Here is an 18,947-nt window from a genome sequence, read left to right on the forward strand (position 1 = left end):
TATAATTCATTTTTAAGAATATTTTATTATTTAATATTGTTATTTCAATGCAAATTATTTCTCAGTTCAAAGTACTATTCAGACTGTGTAACTGAGAAATTAAATCTATAGACTGACTGTTCTTAATACGATTACACATGACTCCACCTATTGGCGACAAACTAAACTATAATGGAAAACCAGTCATCCGTTCATTCTTTATAAGTACACATCAGTTCTGTACATAGTATTTGAAATTCGATAGATTTTTTGTAAGCACTTCTTGAATAAAAAGTGTTTTTTTAAAGCGTTGTTGGTATGCTTTATATATAAGTAGAATACCGTTAATAAAAAGTTCAAGGGAATTAAATTTTTAGGTTTGTAATAACCAACTTGAATTTTTTTTTTTTCTTTCGGTGCGTATATTAGATTTAACTTACGCTTTTTCTAACAATATTTTTACTTGGGATTTTCTTTAATTTATAATAGAAACCATCGGTAATCGTCAGCAGCTCTTTTGCTGAAGTAGGAACATCGTTCATCTTAACGAACTCCTTCAATAAAATTCATATGCTCCTTCAAAGTCTCCCATCCCTCAATGTTACTATCACATTTGTTTTCTGTACTATGTTTACCAACGATATTCTCACCAAAGCCAATCTTTGTGGAAGTTGATTATTATACTAGTCGCTGTTGAACGTTATTGTATTATATTATTACCATGCGGTCACCGTGGTTGCCTACCTCAATAGCTAATACTGAAAAATAACATTGACTACAAATTCAAACATTTTCTTGGTTGGATTTTTATTGACCTCATAAATCATAATGGAAGTTCGTTGGAAAATGTTTTCTCAATCACAAGTGGGTGCGGTGTTGGACTGCCATCTGTTTTGCAGCATTACAGAATAATGATTTTACTTAATTTTCCAGTATTGCAAGAGTCCTCAGACAGCAAATGTTTTGTTTGGGAATAAATTAAACTTTAATTATGACAAAGGTTTGTGTTAACCAAACAAAATCGCATAATTCACCTGAAGGAGATGTATGAAAGCTTCAAACTTCTTAATAAAGTTAAATATGGACATAACTGGCTCTTGTGGAGAACTGAAGATTCTTTATGTAAGATTCTTTAGCGACATACACATATAGAACGTTCGACATACGGTTACACCAAATTACCATGTGTCGCACGAGAATGGGTTATCAGAGCACGAAGATAACATTGTAAAATTGGGCAATGGCCGCACAGAAACTGCCTTGCTTCGTGGAATACTATTGAACGCAAAGGTCCCGGGATATAACAGAAGTCGTATTACTTGAAGCAATTTATAAAGGCTTAATGCAAGAACGGTAATTGTTTTGAGTACCTTTGCAATCAATTTCCAAGTTCATCTGATGCCAAACAGGGGAAGGAGATGACAGTTTCCAGAACAAACAGTCTCAACGTTAATTTTGTTTCCCCAGACAGCTGTGGCCTGAATGTGGCGACTTCCATGTTAGTATTAGTAATGGCAGCATGGTCCAAGAAAGCCTATGGCTTATGCTGCACCAGCCAAAAAAAAAAAAAAAAAAAAAAACCCCGAATAAAACAATGATAAAAAAAGAAAAAAATAATAATAATTAAACCTATTATCCTATGGAAATTATAATAAAGGAAATTAAACCTATTATCCTATGCGTTTCCCTCTCCCGAAGGTACTATCCAGAAGACCTTTGAATTTCCCCAAACTGTCAGCCTCTACCACTCATGCAGGCAACCTATTCCAGTAATTTATAACTCGCTGGCTAAAATAAAACTTCCTGCAGTCCAATCTAAACATTTCCCCCCGTAACTTGAATTTATGTCCCCTAGTTCTAGCATCACTTATAATCTTGAAAATTTCGTCCTCATTTATTTTATTGATGCCTCTCAGAGCCTTAAACACCTCAATCAAATCTCCTCTAAGGTGTCTAGTTTCCAAACTCTGCAACCCACATATTCGAAGTCTTTCTTCATAAGGACGCCCTTTTGCCGATCTCACCAGGCGAGTTACCCGTCTTTGCACCCTTTCAAGAAGCTCGATGTCTTTCTTTGGGTGCGGTCTCCATACTTGAATACAGTATTCCAAGTGTGGTCTAACAAAAGCCTTATATAATGGGATTATCACGTCCCTATCTCTACTTGCAAAAGTTCGATAGATCATCGATAGGACACCATGGGCCTTCCTTGCAACCTGTTTACAATGCTCAGAGAATTTCATGTCTGACAGTATCGTAACACCCAAGTCCCTTTCCTCCAGTACTGGGTTTAGTTGAACTCCACCAAGTGAATAAGTTATTTTGGGATTACTGTTTCCCAGGTGTAATACCTTATACTTTGTTGGATTAAAGCATAGCTGCCATTTTTCTGACCATTTCTGAAGTCTATCTAGCTCTCTCTGAAGAAGTGATCATTAACTACTCTACCAATTTTAATATCATCTGCAAATTTAGACATCACGCCCTCTATCCCTTCATCGATGTCATTTATGAAAATTAAAAAACAGTGGTCCTAATACTGATCCTTGGGGAACCCCACTTCTTAAATCAACCCAATCTGAGGAACAGCCATTTATCACAACCCTCTGCCTCCTGCCCTGAATCCGTCCTGCTATCCATCTAAGGATTTTCCCAGTGATTCCAACCTGTTCCAGCTTATAAAGCAACCGCTCATGTGGGACTGAGTCAAGAAGTTTGCTGAAATCTAAATAAACAATGTCGAAATTATTCCCTAAATCCAGCTCGTGAGTGACCCTTTCAAAATAGCAAACCAGAATGTTTACACGGTCTGACTATGCCGAAAGAAGAATGCCTCCCAGCTCTGGCCTCTTAAAAGTTTGGCACTGATACTAATGAATGCTACAAATTAAACCGGCAGCGCTGAGATTCAATTTAATATTAATGACATAATGAGAATTAAATACTTACCTCAAATGGCACCGAATCAAAGAAAATAGACAAGAACCAGTTGAGGGTAATGGTGCAAACTTCGATGTCCATAGCTTGTAGGTGTCGATGTAACTTTGGTAATTTATCTTTCAGAAGATCTTTTAGCACCTCCTGGTCAGCTTGGGCCATAATTAGATGTTGATCAAAGTAGCCTGTTGTGAAGTACTTCTCTACAATGGCGACCAAGCACCTGCATCACATTACACCAAATTAACAAGCAATGAAAACTTATAATGGCGGAAAAAAACATGAAAAGGTGAATGTGAATAGTTAAAAATAACACAATATCAGTATCTAACTTCTGACGTAATATTCAAACAATTAATAACAATTTTCTTAGTGCAGTAATTAGAATTATCCCTGGCATGATACCTTTTCCCCGCCACCTTCCTTTCCCCTTCTCCACTCCACTGCTTATTAGTGTCACTGTTTCTATGTTATCTGCTTAAGGACTTGCAGATAAATTGTACCGCAATTAACCCTTCTCGCTGACATCAGAAGCAGACGCAATGAAATTTGTCTGTCGACTGAGGGAGGAACGAAATGGGCAATATCGGTGAATCTAGAGGGAAAGGGGTGAGTCTATTCATAACAGAATAGCGGGCAATCAAATGCTGGTTACACCACACCAGAGAATAATTGTCTTAAAACGAACTGCGCTCCGGATGTTCCTGTCGCCTAAGGTAAATGTGTTGTATCTGATTGAAATTTGGTTAGCAAATGGGCAATCACCAGAGGGCCTGAAATAAGCTCTTTAAGCAGAGAGAGATATTTGAAGTTGTGTTCTCATTGGTAAATCGCAACTTACACAATTCTCTAATATATTTAGAGCACATTGCGATGCGCAAGTATAAGAGAAATCTCATCAACCATGTGACAGTCTCTGTCACATGGTTGATGAGATTTTTTTTTTTTTTTTTTTTATGTAAACCCCAAACACAAGAGGTATTAGAACCTATAGTACTTGGTACCGTGCTTGGGTTGGAGGTTGAGAAGACGAAAGAAGATATTTGTTGACATTGGACTTGAACTTCTGTAGATTGTAATTTTCAGGAAATACGTATGAAGGAAGGTTGTTCAGAAAACAGCAGTTGAATGAATAAACGAGGAAGATGAAAAGTTGGTTCTGTGAGGTTCAAGTTGGACAGTAAATGGACGTTGGCTGGTGGCGGCACGTGTTCGGACTGTTTTGAAAGAGAGAGCGGGAATTATAGAAGCCAATTCAGAAGAACAGTGCCCATGGAAATATCTGTAGAAGAGGCATGCAGCAGAAACAGAACGTCTATGAGACAGCGAGTGGAGAGAGACTGTTAGAGATTTTGAGGCACCACCCCAGATGTGGGAACAATATTCCATGGTAGGGCGGATTTGCGATTTGTAAAGAGTGAACAGCTGTCTGGAAGAAAAGTAACACCGAGAGCCAAAGAGAAAACCAAGTTTTTTAGATGCAGAGGAAGCAATATTTGTAATGTGCTTGTGCCAAGAGAGATTAGAAATCAGGGTAATTCCCAAAAGAGATATATCATTTTGGCTAGAAATCGGAGTGTTACCAAAGATAAGCACGCAGAAGAATCCTTTTTGCGAGATATAGGACAAGACTGAGTTTTAGAAGGATTAAAATCAACTAAGTTGTCTTTGTCCCACTGTAAAATTACCTGGAGATCGGCATTTAAGGAATTGGTAGCAGATTTTCGAGAAGTTGAAGCTGATTGAGCAGGGCAAGGTTTCTCAAACTGGAAAGTGGAATGCAATGTGCTATCGTCGACAAAACTATGGATAGGATTTCCAGTCAATGGAAGAAGGTCATTACTATACAAGAGGAAAAGAGTGGGGGAAAGAACTGAACCTTGGGGGAAACCGGCATTAGTGGAGAAGTTAGAAGACAGAGAGCCATCTACTATCACCCTCAGTGAGCGATAGGGCCGCCGTAGCCTAGTGGTCAGGCGCGCGGGTGCATAAGTACACGTGCCTTGAGTGACCGGGGTTCAAGCCCGTGACTACTGAATACGGTGCTGTTTCTTGTATTCTGTCTATCTTGTGAACTCCTCTGACCGTTTGGTCGTCCCGGAGTATAAACAGAAAATTTATTTATTTAATTACAAAAAAACAGTTGGCCAACCATAAAATGGAAGCTTGTTTAGAAGACCTTTATGCCGCACACGATCGAAGTCTTTGAGATGTCAAGAGTAACTGCTTGTGTTTCACGGAACTTTTCCATTGAATTAGTCCATAAATAGGTAACATAAGCCAGAATACCACCAGTGGATCGACATTGACGGAATCCATACTGGCGTTCGTTGATCAGATGGAAGGTTCTAAGTAGTTTTAAGAGTTGGCGGTTAACTGATTTCTCCATTACTTTAGAAGGAGTAGAAGTAATTGCAATGGGACGATAATTGGATAGGAGGGATTTGTCACCCTTTTTAGGAACTGGCTGAAGGATTTCCAAGCTGAAGGAAAAACACCATTGGAATAAGAAAGTGAAAAAAAGCCGCAAAGAACAGGAGTAAGTTCAGGAGCACAGGTTTTGAGAACAAGTGGAGAAATACCATCAGGACCTGGAGCTTTCTTAGCATCGAGATTCGTCAAAATCCTTCTGACGGAAGGCCACAGGAGGCATTAAATGGAGCGTGTTGGGAATGGTGGGAGGTGTTTTACCAAGATCATTAATACATGAGTTGGAAGAAAAATGGGATGCTAGCAGGTCAGCTTTATCCTTGGCTGAAGTGACAACAGAACCATCTGGTTTGGAAAGAGGTGGGAGCAGAGATGGGCAACAGTTGCGGCCAATAGCTTTGGCAAGAGACCAGAATGCTCGGCTACCATTAGGGCAAGAAGCAAGTTTTCTACTCTTAGCCTGTTCAAACTCTAGTTTAGACTGATTAATAACTGCTTTACAATTGTTGCGAGCTTTGGTGTAGGCAGAAAATGTAACTGAAGAATTAGACACAAGCCAATTACGATATGCAACGTTCTTCTCTTGAACAGCCTTAGCACATTTATTGGAAAACCAAGGTTTAGATAAAGGACGAGATTTTAAAGAGGAGTGTGGGATAAAGGATTCCATTCCTGCAAGAATAATTTCACTGACATGATCTGGGCAAACGTTGACATCAGAAATTGTGAAACAGTAATCCGACCAAGGAAAAGAAAAGAAATCTCGCAGGTCATCCCATTTTGTATTCTTGTAATGCTAAACAATACGTTAATATATTCTTGTAATGCCTTTATCTCATGGCTTTTCCCAAACAATAGGTTGGGAAAAGCCATGAGATAAAGGCTCCATTGGAGAAGAGACAATCACCAAGTTGTGATCTGAGGTGCCTAAAGGACCTCTCACTTCGACCGTGTACTTAGAAGGGTTGGGTTTGGGTTTGGGTTTGGGTTTTATTGGCGCATTAGCGACTAAGGCTATAATGCGCCAAGACCAGGTCATTTATAAAAAATTTTTTTTTTTTAAATTTTCAGTGACCTAATTAGTTAGGTCACTATGTCAAAAAGGTATAACAAATATATAAAAGCACAAAGTAAAAATTTTATATAAGAGTAAAAATATTTATTGTTTTTAAAAAGCAAAAAACAGCAGACACATTGTCATTGTCAGATAAAATCTGACTGAGTGTATACGGCTCAGTCAGATGAATAAAAGCGGTAAAACGGATATTGCTAAAATCTGGACATTCAACTAAAATGTGTCTAATTGTTAAAATTGTGCCACAGGACTCACACATAGGAGGGTCATCAGCCCTCAGCAAAAATGAATGAGTCAAATGACTATGTCCTATGCGGGTCCGGGCAAGAACAACTTCCTCCTTACGATTCCTGCGCAGACTAGACTGCCACGGTTCAATTACAGGCTTTATGTGATGTAATTTATTCGCAGTCTGTCTATTCCATGAATCCTGCCATTGGGAATGTAACTTTTGATGTACTATTTGCCTGTAGTCTGTATAGGGGACTAACAGGCAGCGGTTATTATTGGGAATTGCTGATTTGGCTGCGGCGTCAGCCAAATCATTTCCCCTAATCCCAATGTGGCTCGGAATCCAGCAGAAGCGGATGTCATATTCGCGTTCGTGGAGGACGTGAATCTTCTGCTGAATGCTAGACAGAACTGGATGAGGATTATATCTCAAGGATATTAAAGCCTGTAACACGCTGAGAGAATCAGAATATAAAATGAACCGTTGGTATTGGCATTTACTAATGTGATCCAAGGCTAACTCAATTGCATGCAGCTCTGCAGTAAATATGCTGCATTCAGAGGGAATCTGCTCCGATGTAGTGCTGTCTGTAAAGACAGCAGCAGATCCCACATATAATTCCGACTTCGAACCGTCTGTGTAGACTGGCGCGAAGTCGGGATATGCAGCTCGGTGTGCTGAATAAAGCTGCAGGTAGACCGAAGATGGAGTGTCCGACTTTCCCCAATTTCTAAGGGACAAATCACATGCCGGGACACGAGCATGCCAGGGTGGAAAGGGTTGCTTTGGTGTTTGGGCAACCTTGTCTACCTTCATATTAAGTTCTTTGAGTAGCTCTTGGAGACGAATACCAAAAGGACGATTGGCAGTCTTACGGGTGTTGTACAAATTTTCCCATCGTGGCTCAAAAACGAATGGCCACGTAGGATGGTCTGGCAGGGATTTCAGTTTTAAGGCGTACTTTAGAGACAACTGCCTACGACGAAGCGATAACGGTGGTTCGTTTGCTTCGACGTATAAGCTCTGGACAGGAGATGTTCGAAATGCTCCAGTAGCGATACGTAGAGCCTGATGATGGACAGGGTCCAGCCATCGAAGGGCACTGTCTCTGGCTGAAGTATAGACTTGGGACCCATAATCTAGTTTGGATCGCACAAGTGCACGATACAGCCGTAGTAGGGTGCATCTGTCTGCTCCCCAAGATGTAGAGGAGAGCGAGCGGAGAATATTAAGCCCACGCGTGCACTTTGTGCGGAGTTGACGGATATGATCCAAAAAGTTCAATTTCTTATCGAATATGAGTCCCAAGAATTTTATGTTCGCTGCTACTGGAATGGCATTTTGTCCGAGCCTTAATTCAGGTTCAGGATGAAGATTACGCTTGCGACAAAAGTGTACGCAAACGGTCTTCTCCGGCGAGAACCTGAAGCCATTAGCAAGTGCCCAGGAATTCAGACTATCAATGGATTTCTGCAGTTGTCTTTCAATAACCCTCATGTTGCACGACTGGCAAAAAATGCTAAAGTCATCAACATAGAGGGCACTGTTTACAGTTGGAGGAAGTTGTTCTGTGATGGAATTTATTTTGATGGCAAAAAGCGTGACACTTAATACTGATCCTTGTGGTACTCCCTCCTCTTGGCTAAAGGAGCGAGAGAGTGAGGATCCCACACGAACTTGGAACGATCGATTGGCTAAAAAGTTTTTAATAAACAAAGGGAGATGCCCTCTAAGGCCTAGGCCATGTAAGTCTTTTAAAATGCCAAATCTCCAAGTTGTGTCATACGCTTTTTCCATGTCAAAGAACACCGACACCAAGTGTTCCCGTTTTAGGAAAGCATCCCGGATGGATGCTTCCAATCTAATAAGATGGTCCAAAGTGGACCGGTTCCTTCGGAAGCCGCACTGGATGCTGGAGAGAAGGTCATTTGATTCTAAATACCATATTAAACGAGAATTGACCATTCTCTCCAGGATTTTGCACAGACAGCTAGTCAGAGCAATAGGACGATAGTTGGTGGTGACTTTTGGATCCTTTCCTGGCTTGGGAAAGGCAAGAATGATTGCCTTTCGCCAGGAGTCCGGAAACTGCCCTTCAGTAAAGATTCTGTTATACAGAAGGAGCAGACAATCCATAGATTTTGGTGAAAGATGTCTAATCATTTCATAATGGATGCCATCTGGTCCAACGGCACTTGCTTTGGAAAGAGCGAGGGCTCTTTTTAGTTCCAGAATAGTGAAATCCCCGTTGTAGGGATAGATGCTCTTACATTTAAAGTTAAGTGCCTGTTTTTCGGTTTTGTATTTCAGGACCAGGAACTCTGGGGAATACGAAGATGTTGAAGAGATGTTAGAGAATGTTTCCCCAAGAGCATTGGCTATTGCAGTTGGATCTGCAATAGCGCATCCATTATAATCTAGGATTGAAGAAGGGTGGGATGTATATTTCCCCTTCATTTTCCGGATTTTATCCCAGACTACCTTAGAGTTGGTAGACTGGTTAATAGATGATGTAAAACGGATCCATGATTCCTTTTGACTCTGACGACGAATGTAGCGTGCTTTGGCTCGTGCACGTTTGAAGGCTATAAGGTTGTTTGTGGTAGGATATCGGCGAAATATCCCCCACGCTTTGTTTTGAGCCTTTTTTGCTGTTGTGCATTGTGAATTCCACCAAGGTTTAGGAAATGGTGGAAACCGGGCTGATGTTTTTGGGACAGCATTAGCAGCTGCTTGGACAATATTTTCTGTGATGTACTTAACTGCATCATTGATAGGCTCTTGACTGACTCCTTAGAAGGGTTGTTTGTGAGAAAAAAGCGTGTTGGCTGTATGGTTAGGATTGTCCGGTATTCTTGTAGGTAAATAAACAATCTGTGCAAGGTCATTAGTAATTGCAAAAGCCTGAGCATCTCGACCAGCTGGGTTGGTGTGACTAGAAAACGGAAGCCAGCTGGAGTTGTGAACATTAAAATGACCAAGGAAAATTACCTCACTGTTAGGAAAGTTGGACTGAAGAAAGTCGAGTTGCAAAGAGAGGAAGTCAAAGAGCTTCAATGATTAGTGGGGTTGGGAGAACGGTAGAGACAACAGATGAATTTTACACAATGAGGTAGAGAGATTTTAAGCCAGAGATGATCGAAAAGAGGAGATTCAAAATTACCAAATCTCTGACAGGGAATATCGGAACGGACATATGCACAAGTACCACCTTTGAGGCGAAAGGAACCATACAGCAAATAATATAGAGATAATTGACAAAGACATCAACTGGATAATTAACACTCCTTGGAGTAGAGTTTGTTAATTATCCAGCGACCAACACTTAACTTGTGAGGATTTTAACCAACTCTGCTCTCCCACTTCTATCTTGTCTACTTGCAAAAGATTAATTGGCAGCACAGCATCGCTTTTAAACCAATAAAAATCACCCTGCCAGAGGGAATAACTAATTAGACTTCATTTTCTCAACCAGCGGCTGTACAACTGAAACTACTCTCAATACACGTTGTCTGATAGTGAAACAGCTGCAATAGCTTTAGACCAGTGTTTTTTAACCTTTTGTTAATTATCGCCCCCCTAAAAGGCTTCGAATTCAATCGTTGCTCAATGCCAATGCTTTTAAAATACTGGAAGGATTTTGATGCATCACTGTTGAAATTACAGTCTCTAATGCGGGTCGTATAACAATTTAAGCAACTGTATGAGCACTACAAGTTTTTGCAATTATTTCTGCAATTTTATAAGACGCAATCATTCCATCATCAGTTTGTTTGTGTGTTAAGGGAGTAAGTGTTAACGTTGCTCAAAATTCTGTTTTAAAATTTTAAAATATTCGATATGTTCACGAACTTGGATGTTTCCTTTTTAAGTGATCTAAAAGTCTTGATGGTTTCATAGCCTAATTTGAAAAAAGGACTATCACACATAAGACTCATGGGCTGTCTTGGGTCGATTGGGTTTTCAATAGAACCATAAACTTAATTCATACAGATACTGTCAACACTTTTATATGATTGATGATGGGTTGAATAACTACGAAGAATTAAATAAGAAAATATAAATTATTTTTATTTAACTCTCATAGCCCATGTCACTCACAAAAGCACCGTGGATCAAAAATAAACAAATTCCACAAGGAAACAATAAATCAATACTAATTGTCGCTTAAAAAGTAGAAACAATAGACTGAAACATTTCCTCATTCCATCCATGCCTCATATATTGACCAATGAAACAAAAGAATAAATAAATAAAACCATGCCTATCATTCCGCCGCCAAGTTCGAAGCTGTTAGAAAGGCGCAAACGCCAAGGATTGCAGAGACATTACCTCTGAAAGCACTTAGGCATTTAATGCCTATGAAAAGCAAAGGTGCTTGAATTTAACCACGCCCACAATCTTCCTTTTATCAAAATTTCTCACTCACTCCTGATATTACACTCACACCTACATGTTAAAAATTAGGGGAAAAGAAAACCCAAATGAGATAAATTAAATGTTAAGGAATAAGATGTCGTCGAATAAGGTTAAATTTGGAGGGCCACAAACCATTGTAATACCCATGATTTTTTCGTCCCCAAAAACCAATTTTCGCCTCCTTGGGGGTAATATGGCCCCCGATGAGAATCACTGCTTTAGACCACTCAGACCGCAACGTGCAAACACGGAACGAAATAAAATTAAAAGCAGTACATACAGAATTGTGCAACTATCAAACGATATGTCAAATGCGATGCTGTATTCGAGAATCCTACATGTTCTTCTGCAGCGTGGAGATCGGCCTCTCCTGACAATCTGAAACTGTTATAGTTCATAAAATATTTGTTTCTCAAATGGGACACTAAAAAGCATTAATTTCTATTCTCGTTCTCGTAAAGATAGAAAAGCAGCGTTTCCTCCATCTTATATTACAAGGATCCCTACTCACATTGATGAAAAGTGCAAATTCAAGAAATGCTGTAGGCACACCCACACTTCATTCACATCTTTGTGAAACAAGAATCCCTCCTTCGGTTGTCTCATCTAAGCCAATAAGCTGTTCTCAAATTCAGCAAACTTCATTCATCGAATTAGTTCGCCAATGGCAAATGCTCAGAATGCTAATTTTCTGGACACGGCCCTAGACAAATTTGTAAATGAAAGGTACAGGCCTCGAGTCCTGGAACTAGCAAACCTCTTTCGTACCTCCACACCCAACCTATTCCTACTCTATACTGCTGTGACTTAATGACTCGCTGCCGCAGATGAAAACCAACGTTCATTTGTGAAGCGAGTCTGTTACTATACTCTACTCTTTTGACAATATACGACTAATGACTTAGGGTATGTCATCAACAGCGTCACCCTTGTCCATTAATGTTAAACTTGCCTTGTATGTGCTAACATTACAATATCTAATGGCCGGTTTGTAGTTAACCTCATTTCGTAATTATGTTTGTTAAATTTATAATCTCATTAGCACGAAGGCAGTTTCTTTAGGCGGTTATTAAGTGGTCAACATACAGTCGGCAAAAACAAGGGGCAGTAACCCTTGTTTTTGCCTTGTTTTTTCCGACGTAACATTATTTTCTTCACATTTCTGAACGCTATTTGAAAATAAAAGTTGTATTCCATATTAAAAATTTAACTTTACTGAGTACTGTATAAGAAAAGTGAGTGTGGGGAGATGGGGACATCTATTTGTTTTTAACACAAAAACAGGCGGCAATAACTACCCCTCGAAACGGCCTCCAAGAGCATCAAGTTACATTATTCTTCTTTTCATAACGCTAAAGTGAACAAGTATGTAACTTCACAATAATTGAATTTATATTAAGTGAAGTCATATTTTTTTCACTCTTAATACATACAAATCTTAAGTACGTTTCTGTGTGTGTGTTTATAACCTCAAATTCAACATGTGTACTTTTTCACTTCCAGATTGGACGATGCTCAAAATTTTTGTGATACCTCAGTTCTTTTTTGGTGTGATGGCCGCGGAGGGATTACTGCAGTGGATGTTTAATACCCTCAATATGTCAAAGCTGCAATAAAGATTTATTTGATAAATATTCATTCAAGGAAACTTTGTGATGTTTAATGGAAACATACCAAAATGCATCCTCTGTTTCCATGTGCAACAGACACATCCCCACAAGAAAATTCATCCCTTGACAATATCCCACCGAAGGGTTATGAAGACAAAAAGCATGAAGTACCTCTTGCATCCTCTTCACCTACAATACATCACAAATACAGTATTTGGCTTACGTTCTTTTATTGCACACGCAAAATGTTAAGTATGAGATAGTCTGGTATATTCAAACAGTAGCATGATTATCAAATTCGATATAGATCTTAATTAATCCATATAAAGCGCTTTAAAATATAATTTACTTAATAAATTTATTCGAAGTACATGAAAAAAGGAGAGAGAGGCCATGGACGTCCGCAGAAAATTTCAGGATTTAGGAACTGAAAGGATTTAGTTTTTCAAGGTGCTCCTAAATTTTATACAATAAAACTAAGTATTTTTTTCTCAAGATTCGTGAGGGAAATTGCCCTCTCCCTTCACATCTGTGGAAGTCCATGTCAGAGACAGTATTCCTTTGCCAATAGAGAAATTACTCACCCCTGGAGACTCTCTGTCAAAAAAGTTGATGTTGTTTGGCATGGTTCGAAGGAGATCCAATGAGATCTGTCTTTTGTGCTCAGCTACTTGCTGCATACAGAAAATAATTAGTAAAATTTCGGACTTTAAGAACCATGACAAAAGAAAAAACTTAATAAAGTAAAAAAAAAAAATAAATAAATCTAGCACATAAAATCTTATTTGCATTTTCGGCAAAAATAGCAGTTAGGGAGCCAATTTACATTGAATTAACGAAATGAGTATAAAGCGTAGATGATCCGCAAGAGCCTCACCTCAGAATGCGGTGCGGCATTACACAAGTTTGCATAATAATTAGGTCCTTTGGTTTCTTTGATATCACGTATCCTTATCCGATAGAGGTCACACCAAACTCTACACCTCATGTGAGAAGGTATTCCACAACGAACCAAGAACTTCAGCTCTTTCTATAACAAAAAAAAAAAAAAAAAATCAAGAGTAAGAATTGTTGGTGTAAAAATTTGGTTCTTCCAATATCTATTTATTCTGCCTATAACATGTAAACAGCAAAATGCGCCTACCGTGCTATGAAGATTATTGCCATAACGGTGCAAATAGTGTTTCCATAAGGCTAAGTGACGTTCGAAGCTACGCAATTGACAGGTGTAGTGCTGATGGAGCTGACGACACAGGAAATGAAGAATGAGACTGTCATCCACAAAGCAATGCTTGAATCCTAAACGGTCGATGTGACAGATGGAGTTCCCCCTGTAAAATAGTTCACACCATAGCTGTTACTCCAAGGTAGGCAATTCTTAAAAACCGTTCAGTATACAGTACATAATTATCTACTACAGCACTCTCTGTAGGCAAAACTAGAAAACCTGCGACAGTCTTTGTCACGTGTTTTCTAAAGGAGTTCAGTAGAGATTACAACCGGCAGACAAAACTACATTAAGTGAAAACACTCACCCGTCATAACCCGGAAGAGACTGATTGGACTTCTTAGCTTCTTCCAAGAGACGGAGAACCCTCTGTTTATGCTAAGACATGAAAATGATATTCCCTTGAAATAACAATGAAAGAAATGGAAGAACAGAAAAACTTGAAGGCAATTATTCTAAAATACTTCGTAAAAATTTCAGTTGATGGCAAGTTCTTCGCACTTTCTGTTTCTGGTTCAGAATAGTAAGGCCAGGACTAATGTTAGCTGCTATTCCGGTTTTTTAATGCCAAAATACCTCTTTATCCCTCATACTCAGGATAAACGAAACAAAACAGTGACCTAAATTCTTAAAGATGTTTGGCTTTTGGCACTAGTTTATCTCTTCTTTAGCAATCAATTTTTATCCATTGTCTGGTCGGACAAATTTTTCTGTCATTATGCAAGCGGCAACATTATTGCGTGCCACGTACAATAATTTTTATTATTTTTTTTTTATCAGCAGATATATTTTCACACAGAAAAAAGCTTTCTTAGAATTAAAATGAAGTCGTCCTGGCCTCATTATACTGGAACTTGTTCTGGTTCAAGACAGTTCTAAATACAAGGTAGTTAATGAGTTTTAAAAGAATGCTACGATTATTATCCGTCTATGAAGCAGTTTAAACAGAGGTCGAGACAGTGTCGATCGACATACAATTAGAGATTGTTTTTATCTATTTATCACATATAATAATTGAAATTCTGCCTTGCACTTAGAGAGGCCTTTTTAAAATTGTTTCCGGAAATTGTGCTATCAAAATTTTTACATTAAATATAAATGACTGAGGTCGAAAATTTGCGGAGACTGGACCTCTTGACATAAGTACCAATTTTATTAATTACTAGAAACAAGCGAGTATACCCTTTTTTCTCCATACAAATACAGTTCTAAAGTCTCGGGTCCATCAACTGAGGTGATTCTGATGGCTGATTGTAACAGGAACACGTAGTCTCGCTTCAATTGGTCCACTTCTTCCTGTAGCTCCTGGATCCGTCTGTGAATGAAATCAATAGAGACCATTAGAGTTCGTTCGTGAACATGCTTTTATCAAGTTTGCGTTAGAGGCTTACAGAAGCGAGGAAATAGAAGGGATACTAAATTAGTTAGCGCAGCACATCCAGACTTTCCCTAACTAACTGATCGATGAGGAACCTCTCAGAGCGAACAGTAAATATCGCTGCAACTAATAGGTCAAACTTCATGACACGATATTTTTACTTGGGTATGGGTCATCACTGCAGCACACATTTTATTAGCTGCTCAGTTCTTTTCTTATTTCACCAAGTGATACGCAACCCTCATTCACATCCTGCCTGAATTTAATAACTACTGCTAAATAAATACGTACAAATATGCCGATGTCGCCGAACTTAATACACTGAAAGTTCATACCTTGGGTATAAAGTTCAAGGCTCGCTAAGGCTCGAACACAGGTATTAACCAGGCTTTTAAACATTCACTGTTGTCCAGTTTATGAAAGCTTTTTCTAATCCCCAAACAACCGTTTCGGTGCTGATTGGCTGGTACCTCATCAGTAGAAGGTTGGCTATGAAAAACATTAGTCCAAATAACACTAAACTGAAGATTTTCATTCATATTTTACTGGGCGGAACCATCCAAGTTTCAGCCCTCGTGTGTAGCACAGTTGGTATAATCACTGTCCTCACCACATCGGGTAGAAAAGACCTGAGTTCGCATTCCGTCAATGACGTGAAGAATTCTTATGGGCCTTCTTCACAACGTGGATGAGTTAGTCGGTCTCAAGCGAGGTAGCATGGTTTTTTCTCCAGCAAACAGAAAATCGACCAAGAACGCATAATTTACAGATTGTACAGGCATTATATACGGCGTAATATGGTCTAAGTTACTGATGCGCCTAAAAACACTACAACATTAAAGTTTCCAGATGAAACTGCCAATGTCATTAAAGGATACAAAAGGGGAAGAGAAACCAAAATTACTAACTTAATTTTATACAAGGCAGGTAAAAAAGAAAGCTATCAGAACGGCAGGAATGTTGCTTAGCCTTCATTTACTAACAGCATGAGGAACGAAGTAATAAAAATAAGAGTTAAAAGTGAGGAAAACAGAACAGAAGGGCAATCCGGGATCGTAATTACACCTCTCCCTACTAGTGAGGGCCAAGGAGAAACAATCTACTAAATTAATAACCACGAATTGATACCTAAATAAATTTAAAAAAAAAATGAAAACTTAAAACGAAGGCAAGATCTATGAATGGGGCGCTACATTAGCGTTTTAGAATACAAGGAATAAGTAGCACTACTGTTCTATTTCTAGATTTTAGTTTCCACTTTAGTAAATTTAAGTGTTAAGATTATTTTATCCTCCCCCGTATCTTTCAATGGAGTTCATAGGTTTTCGGAAACGTGAATGGTTCTACCCAGTAAAACAAACGTGAAAATCTTTAGTTTTATGCAATTATGATTCATTTTTCCATCACCAAGTGGGCCCACTGAAGAGGTGATATCAGCGTGGAAACAGTCGTCTGGAGTATGATATATTTTTTTCAAAAACTGGAAAACGGTGAACGTTCGTATTAACATACGAACATAGAATTTTGACTTATGCCCAAGGTACGAACTTTCATTCTGGCTGAATATGAATGGAATTTTGGCATTTCAACAAAATCTAAATGTTGTTGTGCAATTGAAGGGCAGTATTCTAATTTTTTCATTTGCACCCATCGCTGTGATTTCCGCTCGATTCGACTTTTGAAAAGATACTTGTGGTTGCTGCTTCTGAACTAAATTTCAGGCTTTTTATTTGACTGAGTTACTAGTTATTGCTACCAAGTTTATCACCTTGTTAGAAAACTTTTTTTTTTTTTTAGATACAGGTTGATTGATAAGTTATCCAACCCATATGATTTTTGTTAACTTATTTTAATTTTTTTCATGAAATGGCAACAAACACATGCACAAAACATATCCCAAGCGAGCCTCTTCCTCGTATCACACCTTTGCTTTTCCCACCACTCGCTTTTGAACCACGCGAAGAGTATTCTCAATTAAATTTGAAACGCATTCTACAATATTCTGTTAAGTTCCATGACTCCCAAGTTATTAGAAATTAGAGCGGCCACAAAACGTTTCCCAATGTTGTAATTGCGGCATAAACGTCCTCATTTTCTGTACTCAGTCAAATGGTCAGAACAGAGAGTGCAGTAGCACACGCTCTTTGATGAACTGTAGTTAAACGCAGCACGGCTGGCACAATGCGACTAACAATAATTGTATTCATGATTTACTGTACGCTCCTCAGACCTGGTGGTCGTTCCGGAGTATAAACAGCAACTTATAGTAGTAAAGTTCGTATTATGCTTTTTTTTTTTCCTTTTTTTTTTTTTTTTTTTGTTTCCAGAATGTTATGGTACCTCATGAAAGACATGCGGCTTTTCGTTAGTCCACATTCTTCTCTTTAGGATAATAACAAGTTAACTTGAAACCTCGTCAATGAAAAAATTTCGCTCAAGCTGTTGACACTACTTTGATTAACATCCAAAACCAGTGATAACATAGTAATAAGCTTTGCTGAGAGCATAGCTACCACTATCCTTCGTTCCAGTAATTCGGCTCGTAATAAAGAGTTTATTCTACGCAAAGAATAACAAGGCAAGAATAACAGTACGACGCTTCACTTAAGTAGTTCTGAAACATAATTTCGTAAATTGTAGTAATTTCCCTCACTGGATGTCGAACAAGATTGTGTAAACGACGAATTAAAAATTAAATTTTTAATTCGTCGCAAAAATCACCTCCACAAAAGGTATTTAAAACTCAAAACTAACTTTAGCTACTTTTCCTTTTCCTCCCTTAGACGGCATGTTAAGGAAATTACTAATTCTCAATATTCTCGTTATCTTCACTCAGTTGAAGCTGAACTTACTCGGAATTTCAATTCGAGACCATTGTGGTCCTATCTCAAACGGCTATCGAGATCTTCTAGTATGTTAACTGATGATTCTAATATCCCTATCAACTGTCTTGGCATTGCTAATCTTTTTGCTACCCATTTTTCGAAACGTGATTCTTCCGAACAGCAAAGTTCTATTCCCTGTTATCCGTTTGAATATAATACTAATGACGGTTTTGATAGATTATTTCTCACTACTGATGATGTCCAGTCAGCCATTTCTCGGCTTAGAAATTTCACTGCTCCTGATACCTTCCCTGCTCTTTTCGTCATGAAAAGCAGTTCGTCTCCAGTTCTTACAAATCTCTTCAATTATTGTCTTCTTCATGGCTATTACGCTTCAGCGATCAAAGAGGCCTATGTCATCCCGATTTATATAAAACAGGGTGATAAATCTATGCCTAATAACTACCGACCTATTACTATACTTAATACAATTGCGAAAAATTTTGAACTCGTACTTTACAAATATCGTAGTATCAATAATCATCAGTATGCTTTTCTTCCCAGGAAATAAACTGTTTCAAATCTTGCCTTGTTCTCTCATTTCCTACAAACTAATTTGGACAAAGGAAATCAAATTGATTCGCTTTTCCTTGATATTTCACATGCATTTGACTCTGTCCACATCGATCTTCTGCTGTTCAAGCTTTAATCTTATGGTCTACGATCCCCCTTACTAGATTTTCTTGATTCACTGCTTAGAAATCGTAAACTATCCGTAATAATTGATGGTACTTCAATTCCGTTTACTGTTTCGCAAGGTGTTCCTCAAGGTTC

At 38.6% G+C, this 18,947-nt stretch overlaps 1 protein-coding gene across 2 annotated transcripts in view; it reads right to left on the reverse strand.

Moving 5' to 3' along the window:
- LOC150087225 (uncharacterized) overlaps positions 1–18,947 on the reverse strand; it is a 320,470-nt gene that overhangs the window by 118,508 nt on the left and 183,015 nt on the right. For both annotated transcript variants that reach the window (XM_090371087.1, XM_090371086.1), the window contains exons 10-16: positions 15,093–15,225; positions 14,218–14,288; positions 13,827–14,013; positions 13,560–13,712; positions 13,267–13,356; positions 12,747–12,871; positions 2,929–3,139 (exon numbers count right to left, since the gene is read on the reverse strand). In XM_090371087.1, the coding sequence (XP_090227213.1) occupies positions 2,929–3,139; positions 12,747–12,871; positions 13,267–13,356; positions 13,560–13,712; positions 13,827–14,013; positions 14,218–14,288; positions 15,093–15,225 (970 nt within the window). The remainder of the gene's footprint in view (positions 1–2,928; positions 3,140–12,746; positions 12,872–13,266; positions 13,357–13,559; positions 13,713–13,826; positions 14,014–14,217; positions 14,289–15,092; positions 15,226–18,947) is intronic.

This window comes from Mastigoproctus giganteus, chromosome 4, assembly GCF_048544385.1.
Source record: "Mastigoproctus giganteus isolate SK-2022 chromosome 4, ASM4854438v1, whole genome shotgun sequence".
Lineage (NCBI taxonomy): Eukaryota > Metazoa > Arthropoda > Arachnida > Uropygi > Thelyphonidae > Mastigoproctus > Mastigoproctus giganteus.